General features: G+C 35.6%; 1 protein-coding gene across 3 annotated transcripts in view; it reads left to right on the top strand.

The window, feature by feature from the left end:
* Nucleotides 1-24,607, top strand: part of ATP11B (ATPase phospholipid transporting 11B (putative)) — a 126,080-nt gene that overhangs the window by 62,874 nt on the left and 38,599 nt on the right. For all 3 annotated transcript variants that reach the window (XM_055409805.2, XM_055409833.2, XM_055409842.2), the window contains 10 exons: nt 1,170-1,243; nt 1,329-1,432; nt 3,607-3,788; nt 5,279-5,482; nt 10,445-10,598; nt 15,761-15,863; nt 19,007-19,152; nt 20,354-20,413; nt 21,939-22,066; nt 23,736-23,874. In XM_055409805.2, coding sequence (XP_055265780.2) covers nt 1,170-1,243; nt 1,329-1,432; nt 3,607-3,788; nt 5,279-5,482; nt 10,445-10,598; nt 15,761-15,863; nt 19,007-19,152; nt 20,354-20,413; nt 21,939-22,066; nt 23,736-23,874 — 1,294 coding nt within the window. The remainder of the gene's footprint in view (nt 1-1,169; nt 1,244-1,328; nt 1,433-3,606; nt 3,789-5,278; nt 5,483-10,444; nt 10,599-15,760; nt 15,864-19,006; nt 19,153-20,353; nt 20,414-21,938; nt 22,067-23,735; nt 23,875-24,607) is intronic.

Below are 24,607 nucleotides of genomic sequence, written 5' to 3'. Positions count from 1 at the left end.
TGTATAGCCTGCAGACAAAATTACATTTTTAAAGTGTTTACAGAAACAAAAATGCAACAGAGATCATATATGATGTTCAAAGCCTAAAGTATTTACTATCTGGCACCTTAAAAGTTTACCAAGGCCTGCTCTAGAATAATGGCAGTATTACACTCTATCTCATCACAATAATAATATAATTGAATCTTTCATCTATACTTTAGCTTAATGGTTCTTGAATTTACTTATGTGTTTATTTTTACGTGTAAGGGTAATGAGTTTTTTAAGTTTCTACTCACTAAACAAAAATTTCTTTATCTTTCCTATGATTTTTATCTTTCAAACATTAAGGAACTGTTGTATCATTTCCAGTACTATATATCTTTTGTGGTTTTTATCAGTTCTGATCACATCTCAGGTCCAGCCCTGCTCATCCAAACTATGCTTTTCTGAACTAAATAGTGCCCAGTCTTTGACCACTTTTATCTGGGACCCTGTCTATCTCATTTTATCAACTTCCACACTTGACCCATCACACACCAAATTCTTCTCCAGCTCCCTAGAGAGATCTTTTCCCCCCAGCTGTACACATGTGCCCTGTCCTGGGTTTAGAATCACTGCTATAATGAGCCTCTGTTACTAATGTGAGGGCTTATATTTCTCAGATGTGTTTGGGCAGAAAAAAGGGTATAGAATCAGTCACCCTTTTTAGTGAGGAAACATGAAGCTGGGCAGATCTGGATTCCAATCCTTGCTCTGCCATTCATATGCTTATTTGGCTTAGGCAAATGAATATGCCTTTCTGAGTTTAATAGTCTTCATCTGTAAAGTGAGATAAGACCTACATCCTTTGGTTTTCATGGGTGCTAAATGATAGAAGGTATGTAAAGTATGTGGCATTTGGTTAAGTATTAGACTGACCAAAATGGTCATTCAGGTTTTCCCATGAGATCTTTTGGCAAAACCTGAATGAACTTTTTGTCCAACCCAATACTTAATAAATGTCTGTTCCTTCTTTTTCTATCTTGTGTTGTTAATTGACTCATGATCCATCATCTTGAAAAATATAGCTGAGATTAATTTCTTGTTCTGAATTAACCATTTTATCTCTTATGGGGCTTCTTTCTAAATAGTCACTTAATATTATTCAAAAAAGTAAAGATTTTGTCTTTCTTATTTTTTTCCCTTAGATACAAGCTGCTTCATATTTTGGAATTTGATCCAGATCGTAGAAGAATGAGTGTAATTGTTCAAGCACCTTCAGGTAACAAATCTAAACTTTTATGAATTTGTACTTACTTAATATTGTATCTAATACAATTTTTTAAATGTTCATTTTTTTTTTTTAGGTGAGAAGCTTTTATTTGTTAAAGGCGCTGAATCATCAGTTCTCCCTGAATGTATAGGTGGAGAAATAGAAAAAACCAGAATTCATGTAGATGAATTTGCTTTGGTGAGTGCAGATTTCTCTGATTTTAAACACCATTAAAAATATATATGAAAGATGTGCATTGGTATTTTATCAAAAATTACAGTAATTCTGTAGTTCTGTTACATTACGTGTTGGTTCCTCATTCTTTGGTTAAATACTGACCTTTTAACCTGCAAACATGTATCTTCTGTTTGAACCTGTTACAGCCAGAGTACTTATGGCTTTAAGGACCCCTCAAATTGCTGTATTATAAAAGGAGGGATTTCCCTAGTGGTCCAGTGGTTAAGACTCTTGCTTCCACTGCAGGGGCACAGGTTTTTATTCTTGGTCAGGGAATTAAGATCCCACACAGCACAGCCAAAAAAAAGGAGGGGGTTATACAAAAAAATCTTAAGAATATGTAGAACCTGGAACCCTCATACATGCTGTGGAAATATAAATGATATGGCCAACTTTGAAAATAGTTTTATAGTTCCTCGTGCAACATAGAATAATATGGAGTTACCATATGAGTCAAGGTATACATCCATAGAATTGAAAACATACATCTAACAAAAACTTGGACACAAATGTTTGTAGCAGCTTTATTCCTAATAGCTAAAGAAATGGGAAAACCCAAATGTCTGTCAACTGATGAAAGGATTAAACAGTGTCCTATCTGTATAATGTTAATTGGCCATTAAAAGAAACGATGTTCCTTGTTAAGTGAAAGAAGCTAGTCACAAAAGGCCACATGTTCTGTTTATATGAAATATCCAGAATAAGCCAATTCATAGAGCCAGAAATCAGATTAGTAGTTGCCAGGAGCTGGAGAAAGGGGGAAAAGGGAAGTGTCTGCTAATGAGTATGGAATTCCTTTCGAAGGTAATGAAAATGTGCTGGAATCAGATAGTCATAATGACTGCATGACTTCATGAGTACACTAAGGACCACCTAATTGTACTCTTTAAAGTGAATTATGGTATGTGACTTATGTCCCTCTTAATAAAAAAATGTAGGAGAATCTTACAAAAATAAAGTGCCACAGTTCATGTGAAGAGGAAACTTATTAAGCAGTTATGTCTCAGTCTTAGAGCCTCATGATCTCTCATTTCTGCGTTTCTGTAAATGTTTGCTCCATACTTATATCTATACATCTACCTCCTTACAGTTTCTTTTCTCCTATTACTTATTTTCTAATTGTTTATGGTCTAGTTCATCTACCACACTGTAACATCTGTAAGAACAAAGATATTCTACTTTTCTGTCATTTTAATATCTAGAACAATGCTTTCACTAAGCTGGGACTCAATAAATACTTGTTGTGGAATGAATAAATTTCATTTATTTATAACTCTCATAGTCTCTTGACTTATTTAATAGAAAAGGGTGTTTATAAATGTAGGTCATATGTAAATCAAGGAAGCCAATATTTAGAAATCTAAGTAGTGTCATATAGTATTTTAAAACCTTTCCTTTCTGAGTTCTTTTATTAGAATCTTTATTTTGGGTTTTTGTGAGGAAAATGTAAGAAAAAGAACTTTTATAAACTTTCAGAGTTAGATACCAACTTTCAAATATTAACACCATAAGAAAAATTTACCCTGGGTACAATCAGATAATCAAACATGTATTCCTAAGTTTTGTGTAATCCAAATCACCAGCGAAGGTACAATGATACAATTAAAAATCATTCATTCAGTGGCTCTAGAAAAGTATTGGTTGGTTGATAATGACCACATTACAGTCTTATTTGAATTGTGAATTTGTCATACCATGAAGCTTCAGGAAATTATAGTCCCCTTTGCTTAAAAAAATTTTTTTAAGTAGATAAAAGTAAATTTGTAGTGGTTAAAACAAGAGAGTAGAACTTAGTGCTGCCTCTTTTGATTGGCCTGAAGGTACCTTTGTAGAACTTTTTTACTTTCCTGGTAAAAACAGTTTTAAAATTACAGATAGATCATGTTTATGATCAGTGACCTTAATTATTATGAGCAACTTTTTAAAAACCCATCAGAAATTGAAAGCTATGATAATATGTATCCCACAATTCAGGTGACTATGGTTTTGTAACAGTTTCCTATCACTAGATGGTGATAATTTTTAAATTATTGATAGTTGATTTTTGGTAATGGTATCCTCAGTTTATTTCAATAACTTTTTGATTCCCCATTAGTTATTTTCGTTCAATTTTGTCTTTAATTTTTCTCTTTTAGAAAGGGCTAAGAACTCTGTGTATGGCCTATAGGCAGTTTACATCTAAAGAGTATGAGGAAATAAATAGACGTTTATTTGAAGCCAGGACTGCCTTGCAGCAACGGGAAGAAAAATTGGCAGGTGTCTTCCAGTTCATAGAGAAAGACCTGATATTACTGGGAGCTACAGCAGTAGAAGACAAGTAAGTATCAGATAAATAGTCAATGTCATTTTTCTCATAAGAATTTTTCTAACCAAATATTTCTAATATATGACAAGCTCCATTTTTAACATTTTATAACGACAGTATATTAAAAGAAAAAGTTAAAGCTTTAATTTTTCCCAGTCCATACATATAATTTTTGTCCTAGTCAGCTATCTGAAATACTTGATAGAATCCAGCCATGTATAGTTTTGAGTTTTTAGACAACTATTCAGTGCGCCATTCAAAGATTTTAAGCTCTTGCTTAATTCTCCAGCCTCACCACCTACCATTGCCACCTTCTGCTTTACATTTCAGCAATACCAAACTGTCTAGTTTTCTGAACAACAGTGAAGACTGTTTTAACTAAAACTCTTCTGGTTTTGCCTTTTTTCCTTTGCAAAGCTGTGCCTTCTGCCTGGATCATTTTTCTCTTATCCATCTATGAATACCCATTCATAAGTTATAGTTCATATATTACCTGCACTCTAGGAAGATCCTTCCTGACTCCTAATAGTATTAAAAATTCTCTTCTTTGGGAAGCCTTCATGTTTTGTAGGTAGTTTCTGCTGTTGTCCTTGTGACAGTATATTATAGTTACTTGTTTGAAGACTTTCCACTCTGTTAGCCTGTGAATTCCATGCCGTCTATTTATTCGTTGCCTTTGTTCCCTAGCGTCTCTCTCCATGTATTTTTCAGTTTCTTGAATTATCCAATTCTACAAATTAAGTCTATTGTTACTTTTTTTCTACCACCTAGATCTAAGGGTGTTTGCATTTTTTTAAGATCTAGTGTTTCATTTACTTTTCAGTGGTCCTTGTGAGATTTCTGAGACTCTCTGAGGTTATGTAGACCTTTATTGTCTGCAGTCTGATTTTTAAACTACTGATTCAAGAGATTTTCTTATCAAAAAAAGAAAATCTCCTAATTTGAAATTTAAGACTTTTAAGAAGTAAGTTTGTGAAGACTGTATAGTTAGTTGGCTCTATAAAAATCAACTTCAGAGTGCAGTCTTAAAATACAAAGTTATAGATTTTATATTTAAGTTTACATAGTGCTCCAGCGTATTAATACCCTGTGAGCTTAAAAAAAACAAATACATTTACAGTAGTATTATCTGTCACCAAAATGAAAAGGAAGGAAACTTAACAATTGTGAGAATGCACACATGTTCTCATCAAGGCAGTGTTGACCCAGGTGATTGGTATCTATCACCTCAAATGCCCCACAGCTCTGGAAAGCCAGTTGTGACAAATGTGCTAGCGCACAGTTGTAGATTTTGTATTAGCCAGGTGATCACTGATCTGGGTTATTCTTCTTTCCCTGGTTATTCTGGTTTTCCTAGTGGGAAGAAAAGTCAGTTGTATTACTATACTGTAGCATTCCTAGGTTAAGGAGTTCAGAATTACCCTACTTGTACTCTGTGGTTTACACTTAAAATTTGGTCAAAAAATTATTCTCTACTACTAATTTGTTTCTTTTGTTTTCAGACTACAAGATAAAGTTCGAGAAACTATTGAAGCATTGAGAATGGCTGGTATCAAAGTATGGGTACTTACTGGAGATAAACATGAAACAGCTGTTAGTGTGAGTTTGTCATGTGGACATTTTCACAGAACCATGAACATCCTTGAACTTTTAAACCAAAAATCAGACAGTGAATGTGCTGAAAAATTGGGGCAGCTTGCCAGAAGGTAAGAATATAGTTGCCTGCATCGTGGAGCTCAGGGGTTAGGAAGCTGGTGCCCGATGGACCCAAATACGGCCGGCCCACTGCCCTTTTCACAGCCCATGTGCTCACAGTAACTTCTTCATGTTTTAATGGGTGAAAAAGAAGTCAAAGAAGAGAACTGTTTCGTGGTGTGAAAATTACATGAACTCAACAATTTAGTGTACATAAATTTTATTGGAACAGAGCCACATTGGTTCATTTGCACATCAGCAAAGGCTTTTGTGCTATAACAGCACAATTGAGTAATTGGGACAGAGCACTTTTATCATTTCTCATTGCTGCTTGATACACTGCAAATCACAGTGACACAGTTATAGCTCATTGTTTTCTGTGCCACACTGCTGTATGGCATTTTGGTATATTTTTATTGTCAGTATTTAACTGTCATGTCCAACATAAAAAGAAAAATGGATTTTTAATATCATACTCTTAAAGCACAGTAGAGTATTGATTATTTTACTATCAAATTAGATGGCAAAACATTGTGTTTATTATTCAGTGACAATATGCTTTAGTATACTGCCTGTTTCAGATATAATCAAATATGAAATAAAAATCTCATTACTGATGGTTCTTTTGTAATAAAATCTAAAATCTCATTACAAATCAGCATTAACAGATGGACATGTGCCAGCAGACTTTGATAGAGGACATGAACTTTGAACCCCAATTAAAATGTTCTTCCCCTACCAAGAAAAAGATTTCTATTCTATTATTTTTTTAATTATATTTAATTATTATTATTATATTTTTTACTTAAAAATTTTTGTCAAAATTTGTTTCTTCTTTTGTAACGTAAGAACCTATATAATATCTTCAATTTAGTCTTATGGCATGCAAAGCTTAAAATTGAAATAAATACTTCTGGGGCTGTATAGAAAACATTTACCAACCAGTGATATAGTTCACATGACCAGACTGGGAAATGCACCTGCATTTTACTGTTCAGAGATACTTTCATAAGTATATATGTTCTTAATTTGTTCTGTTTTTCTCTAAATCTGCTTCTTTAGGTAGATCAGCTTTTTTTAGGAGCCCCCATTTAACACAATTTCTTTAAATTTTATTTATTTAGGCCATGCTGGGTGTCTTCATTGCTGTGCAGGCTTTTCTGTAGCAGTGAGCAGGCTTCTCATTGTGGTGGCTTCTTTGCTTTGGAGCATGGGCTCAAGGGCGTGTGAGCTTCAGTAGTTGTGGCTCCTGGACTTTAGAGCACAGGCTCAGTAGTTGTGGTGTACAGGCTTAGTTGCCCTGCAGCCTGTGAAATCGTCCCAGATCACTGATCGAACACCCCGTGTCTCCTCCGTTGGCAGGCGGATTCCTCACCACTAAGCCACCAGGGGAGCCCCAGTTTGTTTGTTTTAACCTTAAATAAGAGTGCTTCATTGTAAGCATGAGGGTTGCTTGTATCTGAGATGTCCTACTGGTATCTGTCTTTGCAGTCTTGTGATATTAATGCAGAAAAACAAATATGAAAAGACAGTGCCACAATTGTCACTGTACATTCAGTGCTTTATTTATGTTTGTTATGCAGGGATTGATATGATACTAAATTCTGGATTTTATCAGAGAAAAGCTTATTTAAGGAATGTTTTAAAGAGACAGTACAACTTTCAGAAAGGTCTTTGCTTGAGCTCAAAAAAGTGATTGATCTAGGTTAATGACACTGGTTTTGAAGCAGTGCCAACACTCTTATGGCTACTTAAACATTTAAGGGCATGATGTCCAGAACTCCCTAAAATATACAGACTAATTATTCAGAATCATTTACTTCTTAAATAGTACTCCTGATTATAAAAGTAATAAATACTCATTTTAAAAGCACTGAAAATATGATGATTAGTAAGATAATACAGCCATCTGAAGATAATTGTTATTTGTATTTTCAAATATTTTAAAGTCTTCTATATATGTGCTTTTGGTGAGTCTGTTAAGATCATGGGTATTGTTCATTTCCCTTTTTGTACAAAAGCTGTATTATAAAGTGAATATTATACCTTAAAATTAATTTTAGCCTTGCTATGTGAAATGTATGTTTCAGAGATACCATCTTCTTAGTGGAATCTGTTTTCTTCCTTTTTTTTTTCTTTTGCTGACTCTCAAAGCTTGTGGGATATTAGTTCCCCAACCAGAGATTGAACCCAGATCTCGGCAGTGAGAGCACAGAGTCCTAACCATTGGGCCACCAGGGAATTCCTGAAATATGTTTTCTGAGTTAACCATATAAGTCAATAGGATTTTGATTTACAGGCTTTCAGGAAGTATATGTTCTAAAAATCTTGGATATAGCAAAAGAATTCCATACCTTTAAAAGCTTTAGTGTATGTATCTGGTCCTTCAAAAACACAGTGATTGTCTCCTATGTAGGCATTTGGGACAGTCATATAAGTCATTTATTCCCAGAATACTTACAATGTGTCAGAAAAAAGAAGTAAATATATTGTCACAACCATCACAACTGAATTGTAACAGAGGCAAGAACAGAGAGCTGTCTGTGTACCGAAGAGGGAAGCTTAGCCCAGGTTTATCATAGAAACAGCTCTGTACATTAGAACGCTGTGCATTGGAACCCATGGCTGTGTTGTCTCCTGTTGTGAGATGTAAACTTGTCAGAAAATAACATCAAGAAGCAAAGTGGCCCATGTATGCAAATTCCCAGAGCTGAGAGGCTCATTCAGGCAATTGATAGTAGCTAAGTATGGCCAGGGAATGGAGTAGATGGGAGAGGACATGGGAAATATTGAAACATGAGGCCACAGAAGTAAGCAGATGCTACCTTACTATGTGCCAGAACTATGAGGTGCTTTTCCATATTGTATAAATGTTACACCATGGATTGTGTATGCTGATTTATGAACCCTGTCCAGAGAAAAACCTAACTTAGTGTGCCTTGGGAATGTTCCCAAGGAAAACTGATCTGATCTGTCCTACTCTTGGCTGCTACTGCTTCTGAGACCATGTGCTCAGGCAGTGCTTACACTGAATGCCTATAGATAGCAGGGGTTGCTAAGTAAGTTCAGCCAACAGAGAGGAAAAAAAGGAAAAATAGTCAATTTAGATGCAGATTTCAGGTATTGGAGAATTGATAAAGTATACATTTTTTTAAGTTTATATTGTAAATGTTAATTGCTTCCCACTTATTATACAGTGCAACACTATAGTTACTAGGCATGTTATGAAGACATCATTTTAACTTACAGAATTAAGTATTAGGAGACTGAAAATCATCAGTATGTTTAGTTTTCATAACTTGTTGCTCATTTAATAAGTCTTCTCACTTGTCATTTAAAAATTGAGGGAATAGCCACTATGGAAAATGGTATGGAAAAAATTTTAAATAGAACTACCATGTAATCCAACAATTTCACTCCTAGGTATTTATACAAAAGAAATGAAGTCACTGTCTCAGAGAGAGCCACACTCTTGTGTTCAGTGCAATGTTATTCACCACAGCCAAGAATGGCAACAACCTAAATATCCATTAATGTGTGTATGGACAGTGAAAATGGGATGTTCCTTCCACACGTGAAGGAATATTATTCACCCATAAAAAAGAAGGAAATCTTGCTTTTTGTGATAACATGGATGGATCTTGACAACATTATGCTGAGTAAAATAAGTCAGACAGAGAGAAACAAATACTTACATGTGAAATCTAAAAAAACCAATGATAGAATGGTGGTTGCCAGGAGCTGGGCTGTGGGGAGATGGGGAGGTGATAGTCTGGGGTACAAACTTCCAGCTTTATATATAAGATGAATAAGTTCTGGGGATCTAATGTACAGTATGGTGGCTATAATTAACAGTATTATATTATATATTTGAAAATTGTAAAGAGAGTACCTCTCAAATCTTACCACCACAGACAGAAAAATGTTTTTACATGAAAGGATGGAGGTGTTAATTAACCTTATTGTAGTAATCATTTTTGCAGTATATATGTGTATCAGATCATGTTGTATACCTTAAACTTACATATATATCAATAATATCTCAATAAAGCTGAGAAAAAAAATAAAATGAAAATGTATGGCTGTTTTTCAGTAGCAGTCCTGCTATACTATGAACCCAGTAGTGAACTGTAGTATTTTCTTTTTGCTGAATTGAACACAGTGCTACTCTGAGTGCTGACGTTCAACTGAGTAAGAAGCTTGCTCCAGAATGTAAATCTATACACTGCATCTTTCACTGAGAAATTCTTATTACCAAAGGGGGAGTGGGGTGAAGCAGCTGAACAAAATAGTGTGCTCAGTAATATACTTTATTTACATACTGACGCAATAACATACTTATTATGATAACATACTTGTTTTCTCTTTCTTGTCACAAGATAGTTCTCTCAACTGCCAATATTTAGACCATGTTTTGAAATAGTCCTCAGTGTAGTGTATGCCCACAGGGAGGTGTTATCCATACTCCACCATTGTGATACCTGGCATTACAGTCCATTGTAGGGTTAAATATCAAGACACAATTGATGGTTTCTTCATTCCTTGCCTTGCTACTTAAATATACAGTGAATCTAGCTTGTAAATTTTCCCGAACATTCTTTATTTCATTTAACTTTTTAAAATTAGAACTTGCTAAATACATAACTAGTTATATTTTTATTTTTCTAAGATTTTTTTATAAAGTTTGGGAGAATATTCTCAAATTATGTGTCACAATTCACATTTTAGAAAATATAGTTTCTGTGTGTGTGTATATATATCAGTTCACTGTAAAATTGAATATCATCTATTTTGCCCTTCATATCAGCCACTCTCAGTTTTACTTAATCTTAAGTACATGTCAGTTTTATAATGGTGAAGTCTATGGGTGAATGATCCATTTTTCAGTAAGAATCTTTTGTTTACTAAATGAATGTAAGTAATATGGCTTTATACATGTCTTAGAGAGTATATCATCATTTTCTTTTTTTTAGGATTAGAGAGGATCATGTGATTCAGCATGGTCTGGTGGTAGATGGGACCAGTCTGTCTCTTGCACTCAGGGAGCATGAAAAGCTATTTATGGACGTTTGTAGAAGTTGTTCAGCTGTAATGTGCTGTCGTATGGCACCGCTACAGAAAGCAAAGGTATGTTTATTTCATAACAAGTCCCATAGAGATACTTTGATTTAAAAGTGTTCTTTAACGTTAATGCCTCACATAATTCCATTTGGTGATATACAGTGTATGAATCTTAACCAGGAGTTAGTCACTTCCCATAATATGAATTTTAACCATATACATTAGGCCTTTGGAAATTTCACAGTAAATATTGAAGTTTCAGTTATTCATAACATAGAAATAGATCATTGTAAGCTAGAAATGACCATGTGATAGAGAGCAGTTTGTGAAATTCCTGAGACACAAACTTGAACTACGATAACAAGTCTCACGAGTTCATTACTTAACTGGTGAAGGAGACTATAAGACTTCAGTTCGTCTGCACCTCTAGGTCATTCTGTTGATCTTTGCTTATTCTTGCATTCAATAAATTGGTAATTCTCTTTGTTAAAAATGACTCTTAAGTGCTAAATAGAACTTTAATAAAGAGTTAAAAAGCCAATTAATTGTTCAGTTCAGTCGCTCAGTCGTGTTCGACTCTTTGCGACCCCATGAATTGCAGCACGCCAGCCCTCCCTGTCCATCACCAACTCCCAGAGTTCACACAGACTCATGTGCATCGAGCCGGTGATGCCATCTAGCCATCTCATCCTCTGTCATCCCCTTCTCCTCCTCCTCCCAATTCCTCCCAGCATCAGGGTCTTTTCCAATGAGTCAACTCTTTGCATGAGATGGCCAAAGTATTGGCGTTTCAGCCTCAGCATCAGTCCTTCCAATGTACCCCCAGGACTGATCTCCTTTAGGATGGACTGGTTGGATCTCCTTGCAGTCCAAGGGACTCTCAAGAGTCTTCTTCAACACCACAGTTCAAAAGCATCAATTCTTCGGCGATCAGCTTTCTTCACAGTCCAACTCTTACATCCATACATGACTAATGGAAAAACCATAGCCTTGACTAGACGAACCTTGGTTGGCAAAGTAATGTCTCTGCTTTTTGATATGCTATCTAGGTTGGTCATAACTTTCCTTCCAAGGAGTAAGCGTCTTTTAATTTCATGGCTGCAATCAGCATCTGCAGTGATTTTGGAGCCCTAAAAAATAAAGTCTGACACTGTTTCCACTGTTTCCCCATCTATTTCCCATGAAGTGATAGGACCAGATGCCATGATCTTCTTTTTCTGAATGTTGAGCTTCAAGCCAACTTCTTCACTCTCCTCTTTCACTTTCATCAAGAGACTTTTGAGTTCCTCTTCACTTTCTGCCATAAGGGTGGTGTCATCTGCATATCTGAGGTTATTGATATTTCTCCCGGCAATCTTGATTCCAGCTTGTGCTTCTTCCAGCCCAGCCTTCCTCATGATGTACTCTGCATGTAAATTAAATAAGCAGGGTGACAATATATAGTCTTGATGTACTCCTTTTCCTATTTGGAACCAGTCTGTTGTTCCATGTCCAGTTCTAACTGTTGCTTCCTGACTTGAATATAGGTTTCCCAAGAGGCAGGTCAGGTGGTCTGGTATTCCCATCTCTTTCAGAATTTTCCACAGTTTATTTGTGATCCACACAGTCAAAGGCTTTGGCATAGTCAATGAAGCAGAAATAGATGTTTTCCTGGAACTCTGTTGCTTTTTCCATGATCCAGCGGATGCTGACAGTTTGATCTCTGGTTCCTCTGCCTTTTCTAAAAACCAGCTTGAACATCTGGAAGTTCACGGTTCACGTATTGCTGAAGCCTGGCTTGGAAAATTTTGAGCATTACTTTACCAGCATGTGAGATGAGTGCAAGTGTGCGGTAGTTTGAGCACTCTTTGGCATTGCCTTTCTTTGGGATTGGAGTGAAAACTGACCTTTTACAGTCTTGTGGCCACTGCTGAGTTTTCCAAAGTTGCTGGCATATTGAGTGCAGCACTTTCACAGCATCATCTTTCAAGATTTGAAATAGCTCAACTGGAATTCCATCATCTCCACTAGCTTTGTTCATAGTGATGCTTTCTAAGGCCCACTTGACTTCACATTCCAGGATGTCTGGCTCTAGGTGAGTGATCACACCATCGTGATTATCTTGGTCGTGAAGATCTTTTTTGTACAGTTCTTCTGTGTATTCTTGCCACCTCTTCTTAATATCTTCTGCTTCTGTTAGGTCCATACCATTTCTGTCCTTTATCGAGCCCATCTTTGCATGAAATATTCCCTTGGTATCTCTAATTTTCTTGAAGAGATCTCTAGTCTTCCCCATTCTGTTGTTTTCCTCTATTTCCTTTCATTGATCGCTGAGGAAAGCTTTCATATCTCTCCTTGCTGTTCTTTGGAACTCTGCATTCAAATGGGAATATCTTTCCTTTTCTCCATTGCTTTTCACTTCTCTTCTTTTCACAGCTATTTGTAAGCCCTCCTGAGACAGCCATTTTGCTCTTTTGCATTTCTTTTCCATGGGGATGGTCTTGGTTCCTGTCTCCTGTACAATGTCCCAAACCTCCATCCATAGTTCATCAGTTGCTCTATCAGATCTAGTCCCTTAAATCTCTTTGTAACTTCCACTGTATAATCATAAGGGATTTGATTTAGGTCATACCTGAATGGTCTAGTGGTTTTCCCTACTTTCTTCAATTTAAGTCTGAATTTTTCAATAAGGAGTTCATGATCTGAGCCACAGTCAGCTCCTGGTCTTGTTTTTGCTGACTGTATAGAGCTTCTCCATCTTTGGATGCAAAGAATATAATCAGTCTGATTTCGGTGTTGACCATCTGTAGATGTCCATGTGTAGAGTCTTCTCTTGTGTTGTTGGAACAGGGTGTTTGCTATGACTAGTGCTTTCTCTTGGCAAAATTCTATTAGCCTTTGCCCTGCTTCATTCCGTACCCCAAGGCCAAATTTGCCTGTTATTCCAGGTGTTTCTTGGCTTCCTACTTTTGCATTCCAGTCCCCTATAATGAAAAGGATATCTTTTTCGGATGCTAGTTCTAAAAAGACTTGTAGGTCTTCATAGAACCGTTCAACTTCGGCTTCTTCAGCGTTATGGTTGGGGCATAGACTTGGATTACTGTAATATTGAATGGTTTGCCTTGGAAACGAACAGAGATAATTCTGTCATTTTTGAGACTGCATCCAGATACTGCATTTTGGACCCTTTGTTGACCATGATGGCTACTCCATTTCTTCTAAGGATTCCTGCCCACAGTAGTAGATATAATGGTCATCTGAGTTACATTCACCCATTCCAGTCCATTTTAGTTCGCTGATTCCTAGAATGTCGACATTCACTCTTGCCTTCTCCTGTTTGACCACTTCCAATTTGCCTTGATTCATGGACCTGACATTCCACTTTCCTATGCAGTATTGCTCTTTACAGCATCGGACCTTGGCTTCTATCACCAGTCCCATCCACAACTGGGTATTGTTTTTGCTTTGGCTCCATCCCTTCATTCTTTCTGGAGTTATTTCTCCACTGATCTCCTGTAGCATATTGGGCACCTACTGACCTGGGGAGTTCCTCTTTCAGTATCCTATCATTTTGCCTTTTCATACTGTTCATGGGGTTTTCAAGGCAAGAATACTGAAGTGGTTTGCCATTCCCTTCTCCAGTGAACCACATTCTGTCAGACCTCTCCACCACCACCTCTCCGTATTGGGTGGCCCTACACAGCATGGCTTAGTTTCATTGAGTTAGACAAGGCTGTGGTCCCTGTGATCTGATTGGCTAGTTTTCTGTGATTATGGTTTCAGTGTGTCTGCCCTCTGATGCCTTCTGGCCACACCTACCGCCTTACTTGGGTTTCTCTTACCTTGGACGTGGGGTATCTCTTCACAGCTCCCCCAGCAAAGCGCAGCCACTGCTCCTTACCTTGGACGAGGTCACCCCTCCTGACCTTGAACATGGAGTAGCTCCTCTTGGCCCTCTTGCGCCCGCGCAGCCGCTGCTCCTTGGATGTGGGGTAGCTCCTCTCGGCCATGCCTCCGTCGCGCTTCTGCACAGTCCGTCCCTTCTGGCTTGCTTCTGCGAGGTCTGTAGTTCAGTTCAGTTGCTCAGTCGTGTCCGACTCTCCGCGACCCCATGAATCACAGCACGCCAGGCCTCCCTGTCCATCACCAACTCCCGGAGTTCACTCAAATTCATGTCCATCAAGTCGGTGATGCCATCCAGCCATCTCATTCTCTATCGTCCCCTTCTCCTCCCGCCCCCAACCTTTCCCAGCATCAGAGTCTTTTCCAGTGAATCAACTCGTCGCATGAGGTGGCCAAAGTATTGCAGTTTCAGCTTTAGCATCAGTCCCTCCAATGAACATCCAGGACTGATCTCCTTTAGAATGGACTGGTAGGATCTCCTTGCAGTCCAAGGGACTCTCAAGAGTCTTCTCCAGCACCACAGTTCAAAAGCATCCATTCTTCGGCGATCAGCTTTCTTCACAGTCCAACTCTCACATCCATACATGACCACGGGAAAAAGTGTGTAGTTAGGAAATGTTTAATGTTCAGTTATGATTCAAGTGAAAACCTATACAAATATTTTTTGTAACTGAAACCGTTACAAGTATATGCTTTGAAATATACATCTAAACATTGTTTCACATATAGAGCTAATAAACTATATATCCAGTTTGTTTGACTTCATGGGGTTTTATCACAGGGCCTATTTTATTATTATAACCCATATACCCTAGTCTGTGGACATTAACCTGGAGACCAAACAGACCTAATGCCTAAATTCTTTAGAAAAGTACGTTCAAGTATTCCAAAGAAACCTTTCTTTAGATTTCATTGAATTTAATTCTGATGGCTTTTTAAATTTTTAAGAAACCTGATTATGAGAGAAAATAATTATCTTTCCTCTGTATCAAATGAAAATAATTTCTTGAGAGAAAAAAGTTGTCTGACAAAGTTCAATTAATTGTAGTTAATTTTTTACACAGTTATTATTAAGCTTTTTATAAATTTAAGCTGTGTTTAACAGATTCTTACATCTCATCATAAAATCTAAAGACCGCAGTCTGTTTTGTTGTCATTTCTGAAAGACATTCCTAACGTCTTAAAGGAGACATCCCTCAAACAATGAACCCCAGTGCATATTACTGTACAATATAAAACTAATTTTTTATTACTGTTCTTACAACAGATCATTTCAGATAAGTAATTTTATATAAAGACAATAAAATTGAAATTTTATTGTAATTAATGAGTTTTATGTCTTTCAGGTAATAAGACTGATAAAAATCTCACCCGAGAAGCCAATAACATTGGCTATTGGTGATGGTGCTAACGATGTAAGCATGATACAAGAAGCACATGTTGGCATAGGTGATTGATATTTTTTTTTGAACTTGTAAAGTTGTTATAATTATTTGATGATGAATCTTCTTTTTGTAGAATAAAGTACAATGTCACATATACGAATGAAAACTAAATGCCGTGGTGTAATATATCACATCATATTTCTGTCAGAAACCTGTCATTATCAAGCCCAATATTTAGGATTTTTAAAAAATATTTATTTGGCAGCCCTGGGTCATAGTTGCAGCATGGGGGATCTAGTTACCTGACCAGGGATTGAACTCAGGCACTTTGTTTTGGCAATGTGGCATCTTAGCCATCTGGACCACCAGGGGAGCCGCAGGATGTTTTAATTGCAAATTTTTAAGGAAATAAATACCACTAGTGAATTTTGTCTTCACCAGTTTTTCTTCCCAGTAAAGTTAGTTTTATATGCAATTTTGTACCTTTTTAAATACTTTTACACAGTATTTTTATCATTTTTAAATTCTAAATTCATTATATATATAATCATTATTATTTACTTTATCCATTAGTCTAAAGATTTTGGAATGTATTTTAAAGATAATTTTAGAGACAGGAAATTATACCAAACTATAAAATTTCAAGTAACTTTCTAATTTAATAACCTTTATGCTAATTTTTTCCTATTTTTGCCTAGAATTTTTATTAAATTCAGAGTACTAAAATCATTTTATTATATTTATATTACCAGTCATTTCCCACTTAAACCATATTTTGACCTGTCTTCCTCAGTAATTTTATTGAGGAAGCAAAAGAGAGGAGTATGGGTTTTTGTTGAAGGATAAAATTTTAGAGTTAGAGAAGAAGGTAGTCCTTGCTCTGGAGTTGCCTGTGTGATGAGTGCTGATTGGGTCCCATATTTCCAGTGTATCCCTCAAATCAGCTCCTTCCTCTTTGGGATAGTTAACTCTTCATTTATAAAACTTCACTTTCTTTATATTGTTTATACTGTTGTTTCCCAGAAATCTTCATGATAGTTTGCTAACTTTCTGTATCATATGTTAAGAGTATAAAAAACTACAATACTTGTAACAGTTTGATTTTATCAATAATATGATAACAGCGAGACCAGTGAACGTAATCAATTTGGAACACCTGGAAATTTAGTATGTAACGAAGGAGATGTTTCAAATAAGTAAGGAAACAAATTATGTGATTTAATAAAACACTGATATAACTAGTTATTTGGGGGAAAAAAGTGAGTCCCTTTCCATTGCTTATAGCAGAACAAATTCCAGATGAATTAGGATTTAAATAATTTTTGAAGGCCATAAAAAATACTAGACTTTAGTGAATGATTCTGTTATTTGAGGTATTGAAGGATCTTTTAAATAAAAACCAAAGAAAGCAAGGAACTGAAAAGGGAAAATGATCAACATGTGTGACAGAAGTAAATACTTACATTAAAAAATTTTAAAGACAAACTAGTAAAGAATATTTGTAAAATAGATGATAGTCATAGTATTCCTATTATGTGAGGTCTTAAATTAAGGAGAATAAGAAAAATACTCTAGTAGAAATCTCCCTAATAATCAAAAAGTAAGTTAAAATTGCCTGTCAGGTTGGCAAAAAAAACCTGAAATGGACAAGGGTATAGACTTCCCAGGTGGCACTGTGGTTAAAGAACTCCCCTGCCAATGCAGGAGATGCAAAAAATGGGGGTTCATCCTGGATCAGGAAGATATCCTGGAGTAGGACACGGCAACCCACTCCAGTTTTCTTGCCTGGAAAACTCCATGGACAGATGAGCCTGGTAGACTACAGTCCATGGGGTCGCAAAGAGTTGGACACAACTGAGCATACACGCATGTAGATTAACAAATGCCCTTAAACGATGTTAGTGGGCATGTAAATTGGTACACCATGCATTATTAAATATAACAATTTTAAATGTGTGCCCTTTGGACTTCCTGGTGGTACAGCGGATAAGAATCTGCCTGTCAATGCAGGGGATGTGGTTTCAATCCATAGTCCAGGAAGATTCCACATGATACAGAACAACTAAGCCTGTGCACCAAAACTGCTGAGCTCTTGTGCCACAACTAGTGAAACCCTCATGCTCTAGGGCCCGAGAGCCACAACTAATTGAGCCCACATGCTCCAGCTACTAAAGCCCATGCTCCTAGATCCTGTGCTGTGCAGCAAGAGAAGCCATTGTAATGAGAAGCCTATGCACCACAGCAAACAGTAACTCCCACTTGCCACAACTAGTGAAAGCCTGTGCATAGCAAAAATAAAATGTATGCCCTTTGACCTAGTGACCAGGCATCCAGGAATTCCTTTGAAGAAAATAAATGACTATGTTAGCAAGTACATATGTCGATATGTAGTAAGTAAACAATGTCCATAATGTAGAAAGTGATGAAAGCAGATTACAAAACAAATAATCCCATCTTTATGTATTTGTTTATATATATGTTAAGTGAACATATATGAAATATGCAAAAGAAAAACTTCTAAGAGTATATAGACCAGAAATAGTAGTTTTCTCTAGGAACTGTCAATACAGATGATTGTCTTTACATTTTGGAACATTTTGATCTTTTTATGACAAAAATAGAAAATTTTAATTTTGAAAAAATACTTTTTTCAATGCTGGTTTCACATTGAATAAACAAACTTGGCAATAACTTTTGAAACCTAATGAACTATAGTAACCTGGAAAAAAAGTGCTCAATTATGTACTGATTTCAAGTAATATTGTACATTTTTCTTTTAAAAAGCACACTGAGTTTTGCGTGAGAGTTTTAAAACTGTTAAACATGGTTATTTTTACTTGACTCAGCTTTTTTTATATGTTCCTTGGAAATAGAGACATGAAAGCTGTTTTATGGCATTCTCTTCATTAGAATAAAAAAATGTTCTTAGATCCTGAACTTTTAATATTTTATATCAATTTTATTTTAGTCTAATTCTTTGAAAATTGATGTTACATGCCCAGTATATGTTATAGCTTTGTATTAATTACATATTTGATATAAATAGAGCAAGCTTTTGGGAATCTATTGTCTACTATAATTTAGGATATAGTGATCCCCTAACCCCAGGTTCAGCTGCTACAGATAATTAAGGTATTTGCAGGCATATCTTAAAATTTACCTTTACCAATTATCAGTGAACTAACCGTTTTGTCCCCTGTATTACAGGAATCATGGGTAAAGAAGGAAGACAAGCTGCAAGGAACAGTGACTATGCAATAGCTAGATTTAAATTTCTCTCCAAATTGCTTTTTGTTCATGGTCATTTTTATTACATTAGAATAGCTACCCTTGTACAGTATTTTTTTTATAAGGTGAGTTTCATGGAGATATTCTAGAGTTAATTGCTAACAGTATTTGAGGTTTCAGTTTAAGGAATGTTATTAATATTTCCATACAAATTAGTCTGAAATTTTTTTCTATAAGTAAAAATAATAGTCTGTGGAATATAATGTTATTTTATCATAAATCTAATGTGTACTCACAGAAAGCATATCAGTGGTTGCCTGAGGCCAAAAGTATGGGTGATAGAGTTGACTAGAAAAGTATGAGAGAACTCTGCCTGACAGAAAAGTTCTTTAAGTTGATTGTGGTGGCAGTTACATGGATGTATGAATTTGTCAGGACACATCAAAATTCACACTTATTTTATTCTATGCAAATTAGAACATGATTGGTTTGATTTCTTTATTGTTATTTTGTCCTGAACCAGTAGTAAGTTTTAATTTTATCTCCAATATTATGATTTTAAGCAAAATTTCTTAATCTTTTTTGGGCCATGAATGACTGGTAGTCTAGTAGTATAAACTACTCAGTATTTTAGATGCATAAAATAAAATACATAGAATTACAAGGAAGCCAAGTATGTTGAAGTATTCTTCTATTTCTTAACCCTTTGGGCAAAGATAGGATTATTTGGAACCAATGTTAAGCACCTCTGAATACCAGGACATTTACTACATCAGCGTATTCTGTGTTGCATGTATTTCTATAATTAGTAGCTGCAGCCCAATGAAAGAACACAGGTAGATTGCATAATGCTAATAAACGATGTTGGCAGTTTTTTCTTAGCTTATTATAACAACTTTTGCTGTGACCTAAGGCTTTTGTAATGGAAAGAGATTTTGATCACTCTATTTATTGTATTTTAAATATTTTTGCATTTTAAAGTAATTATAGCCCTAAAGTTTAAGTAAACCTTCCTAAATGTATTAGGTATGAAAAGTATTGAATAATAGTTATAAATTCAAAATTATCATATTGTTTGGCAATGATAGGAGTCAAAGGTATTTTCATTCTGACATTTGCAGTGCTTCATAGACTACTTTTAGGCATTTTTTAATAAAATGGGATTCTTATTTTCCTATTTTGTATGGACAAAGTTCTTATGGGCAGATATACTTACCATATCAACTGAGATTATTTTCTGGACTCTTTAATAAAAGTCATTTTTAGAAATCATTTCTCATTTAGACTTAAATATTTCAATTATTTCCATTTAATCTTGTTTTTCAGAATGTGTGCTTTATCACACCCCAATTTTTATATCAGTTCTACTGTTTGTTTTCTCAACAAGTAAGTAAATAGAGTCTTTTGTTTTATCCTTTTAGATAAAGAGTAGAGTATGTATTTTCAGATTTTGTTAAATACTTGGAGGGACTTTTTCCAGTTTTCCTAGTCCTACAGATAACTAGCTAGACATAACTTTTCTTATAGTATATTTAATTAACTTAGTGTCAATATTTCTTTTTTCTGATTTTCAGTTTGAAGTGAACGTGAATACCAAAAAATATTTTAACTGTGGATGCTTTTTTTAAAAAATAGATATTATTACTCTTAATAGCTTATGAGAGGACTTTGCTATTTTCAACTTATAGTATTTCTATAAAATTCATATCAAGCCAGGCCACATAATTGTTGGAAGATTACATCATTATTTATTGACTCATAGAATTTTTTTTAGATTTGGAAGAAACATAGTGATTGAGTCCAGGGATGACATATAGTTTTCATCTCAGAAGGTAAATAATTAAATGGAGGTTCCAGGAGTGCTATATTGAAAAGGGTTCTGAAGCTATATGGCTATATGCTCAGAGGGAAAACTTTGTAATAGGTTAACAATAACTATATAATGAACACTTGATGGGTCTTTTCTTTGTACACATGTCACATAGAGAAGGAAACTGAAATCCATAGGAATTAAGTAACTTGCCCAAGATTACATAGTTAATAACTAAACCATGCTTGGACCTATCACTTCTGACTACTTGAGCACCCTTCTCACATACCATACTCAAATTGATCAAGACATTTGTTCTAATTTATTGAAATTTCTAATTATCTTAGCTTTTTGGGGGTTTTTTTTATGAGTTTTTTCTACCCTTAATCACCATTTTCTCCTTTGTTTACAACCTGGAACTCTAAATTTGAGACATCTGCTTGGACATTGATTGCTAGTAAAAATGTTTTACTTGGATGAAGTAGAGAATGCTGTGAGAGCATGTGACAAGAAGACTTAACCTATTTTGATTAGATTTTCAGGGAATTTATAGCATAATCTGAGAGTCAGTATCAGTGTTAATAAAAGCTATATGTGAAGAATAGGCAAAGTGCTAAGCACTTAGTACCAACAGTATCACATATAACTGTTCAGAAGAAGCAGCTATCATCAGGAATTTGAGCCAGTGTTTTAAGTTTCATGGATTATGAATTAAAGAAAGTGTAGGACTTAGGTGGGAAGACAAAGCTATGAAAGCAAAACTATATATGTCACATATCAAAGGAATAATAACAAGCCTAGGACACATGTAAGAGAATTGTGTAAAATTACATGACAGTGATGAAATTAGAATATCTTGAAATATAGATCCATCTCACTGTAATAGCAGAATCACTTGACATAACAAAATATTCCAATTTCCACAAAGAATATAAATGTAGAAACATTATGTCTATATAAGAAACAAATTAGACTTACTAAAATGGATTCAGTGTAAACTGAAAATATGTAATTTTTATGATGCTTCTTTGTAATTATATGAATAAGTATAATAGTAATGTAGTCTAGAGTCTACAAATTCCTACAAATTTCTCTTTCTAGACACTATATGACAGCGTGTACCTGACTTTATACAATATTTGTTTTACATCCCTGCCTATTCTGATATATAGTCTGTTGGAACAGCATATAGACCCTCATGTATTACAGAACAAGCCCACCCTCTATCGGTAAGTGTTTTCCAATGTTAAGTGTCCATACCACCTCTTGCAACAAGTAGTACATTATATTTCAATAGTTACCCATTTTTAAAAGTATCTTAAAAATAAGCAAGCATATCAGGCAGTTTCTTGGTGATTAATGTCTTACTAAGAGAAGTACTTAAGTTTTTGTATGATTTATAGTTGTTGAACATTGAAGGGAATATTTGAATGATTTTTCCAATGTTTTTAGGAATGAACAATTTCGTCCTAGGAATGCATTGAGCAGTTGCGTGATTTGCACTTACTGTTTTAAACCAATAATACTCTGTTTCATGGGCACACACAAAAGTTATTCATTACTTAGTTGTCTCTAGAGTTCCTAAAAAATAGTTAGTGTTCTAGCCCTGCTGATTTTATGGGTAGTAATTGATGCAAAATGCAGAGTTGAGGCCATTAAATCCCATCCCAGGCCCCCTGGGTTCTTCCTTTCTCAGAACTAAGTAATCATAGACATATGAACTCAACTCAGGACTAACTTATGATTCCCACATTAACGTTACCTTTATAATTATAGAGATATTCAGCTATCCAGAAATGGCAGTAACTTACCTTGATTTCCCAGGATATCTAGGGCTGGGCTTGACCCAAGATTGTGCTTAGTTGTTCAGTCATGTCTGACTCTTTGCAACCCCATGGACTATAGCCCACCAGGCTCCTCTGTCCATGGGGATTCTCCAGGCCAGAATACAGGAGTGGGTTGCCATGCCCCCCTCCAGGGTATCTTCCCAACCCAGGGGTTGAACCCAGATCTCCCACATTGCAGGAGGATTCTTTATCATCTGAGCCACAAGGGAAGCCCAAGAATACTGGAGTAGGTAGCCTATCCCTTCTTCAAGGGATATCTTCCCGGCCCATCAGTTGAACCAGGGTCTCCTTCATTGCAGGCAGGTTCTTTAGCAGCTGAGCTACCGAAGCCCTGACCCAAGATTGGCACAGACTTTTCTTCTCATAATAGCTGTTGACAGACGTGAACTCAGTTAGGAACCTCAGTGCTGAACCTAGCTCACGTGACTCTACAATAAAGAAATAAGCATGGCTGAGTTATAACAGAATATAACAGAATTTGACAAAGAGGGAATTCCCAGGCGGTCCAGTGGTTAGGATTCTGGGCTTTCACTACTAGGGGGCCAGGTTCAAACCCTGGTCAGTAAACTAAGATGCCATAGGCACACATTGTGGCCCCAAAAAAGTAATAGCAAAGAAATAGCAACTTTACACAATTAAAATGAAGAATTATGCCTATATCATATAGTTCCTTATCAAATGAGAAATTGTATTTGAATATGTTGTAAGAATTAAAAGCTATTACACAGCTGTATGATTTACAAGCAGTGGTTTGTAAATTAGGTTTTGTTCTTTCTGCTAAAATTTGTAAACAATTTTAAATTAAAAAGCCATTTTCTTTTTTAATTATAAAATTGTAATAATTATTTGCTGCTGCTGCTGAGTCACTTCAGTCGTGTCCGACTCTGTGTGACCCCATAGAAGGCAGCCCACCAGGCTCCCCCGTCCCTGGGATTCTCCAGGCAAGAACACAGGAGTGGGTTGCCATTTCCTTCTCCAAATAATTATTTAGTAGGTAAATAATAAGTCCTGATGTATTTTTTTTTTCTCTTCCTTTTTTTAAAATTTGCAGAGACATAAGTAAAAATCGTCAATTAAGCATGAAAACATTTCTTTATTGGACCATCCTGGGATTCAGTCATGCCTTTATTTTCTTTTTTGGATCCTATTTTCTCATAGGGAAAGATACATCTCTGCTTGGAAATGGCCAGGTAAAATATACAGTTTTTTACGGAATGTTTTTAATATTTAATGTAGTTTGGCTTTTGATAACTTTCTGTCATAAAAAAGTAAAATTACATTTAAGTTATAAAGTTGTATATATTAAATTAAAATGCAATTATTAAAAGGTTTTAACTTTTTAATCAAATTTCATACAAATGAAAATTAAAACAGAAAGGCAATGCAGTGTAATTTTAATGTGAAACTCAAGTTACATAATTAGTTTTGCTGGTTCAAAAGTTAATTCATTTAAGGGGATATATTCATGCCATTGCATGCTGTTCACTTCAGGATTGTGTTTTAATAATAGCTACTGTTTATTTAGTACTTAATATTGTGCTCAGTGCTTTACATGCTGCATTTCCATTAATCCTCACAGTAATTCTGTTGGAACGATACTATTACTTGGCTTTTTCAAATGAGAAATAGAGACAATGTCTAGGGTTTTGCTTTTAAATGGATGGATTTTTTTGGGGTATGCTTAAAAAGTGCTGATGTACTCTTTTTTTTTTTTTAATTTTTTTTAATTGGAGGCTAATTATTTTACAATATTATATTGGTTGGTTTTGCCTTACATTGACATGAATCTGCCCCGGGTGTACATGAGTTCCCCGTCCTGAACCCCCCTCCCACCTCCCTCCTCCCTTTATCCTCCCTCTGGGTCATCCCCACACACCAGCCCCGAGCATCCTGTAACATGCATCAACGCTGAACTGGTGATTC

Source organism: Moschus berezovskii, chromosome 1, assembly GCF_049115385.1.
Source record: "Moschus berezovskii isolate FMDL1 chromosome 1, NW_MosBer_1.0, whole genome shotgun sequence".
In the NCBI taxonomy this organism is placed as follows: domain Eukaryota; kingdom Metazoa; phylum Chordata; class Mammalia; order Artiodactyla; family Moschidae; genus Moschus; species Moschus berezovskii.
Note: the sequence above shows the minus strand (reverse complement) of the source record. Positions and strands in the feature narration are given on the sequence as shown.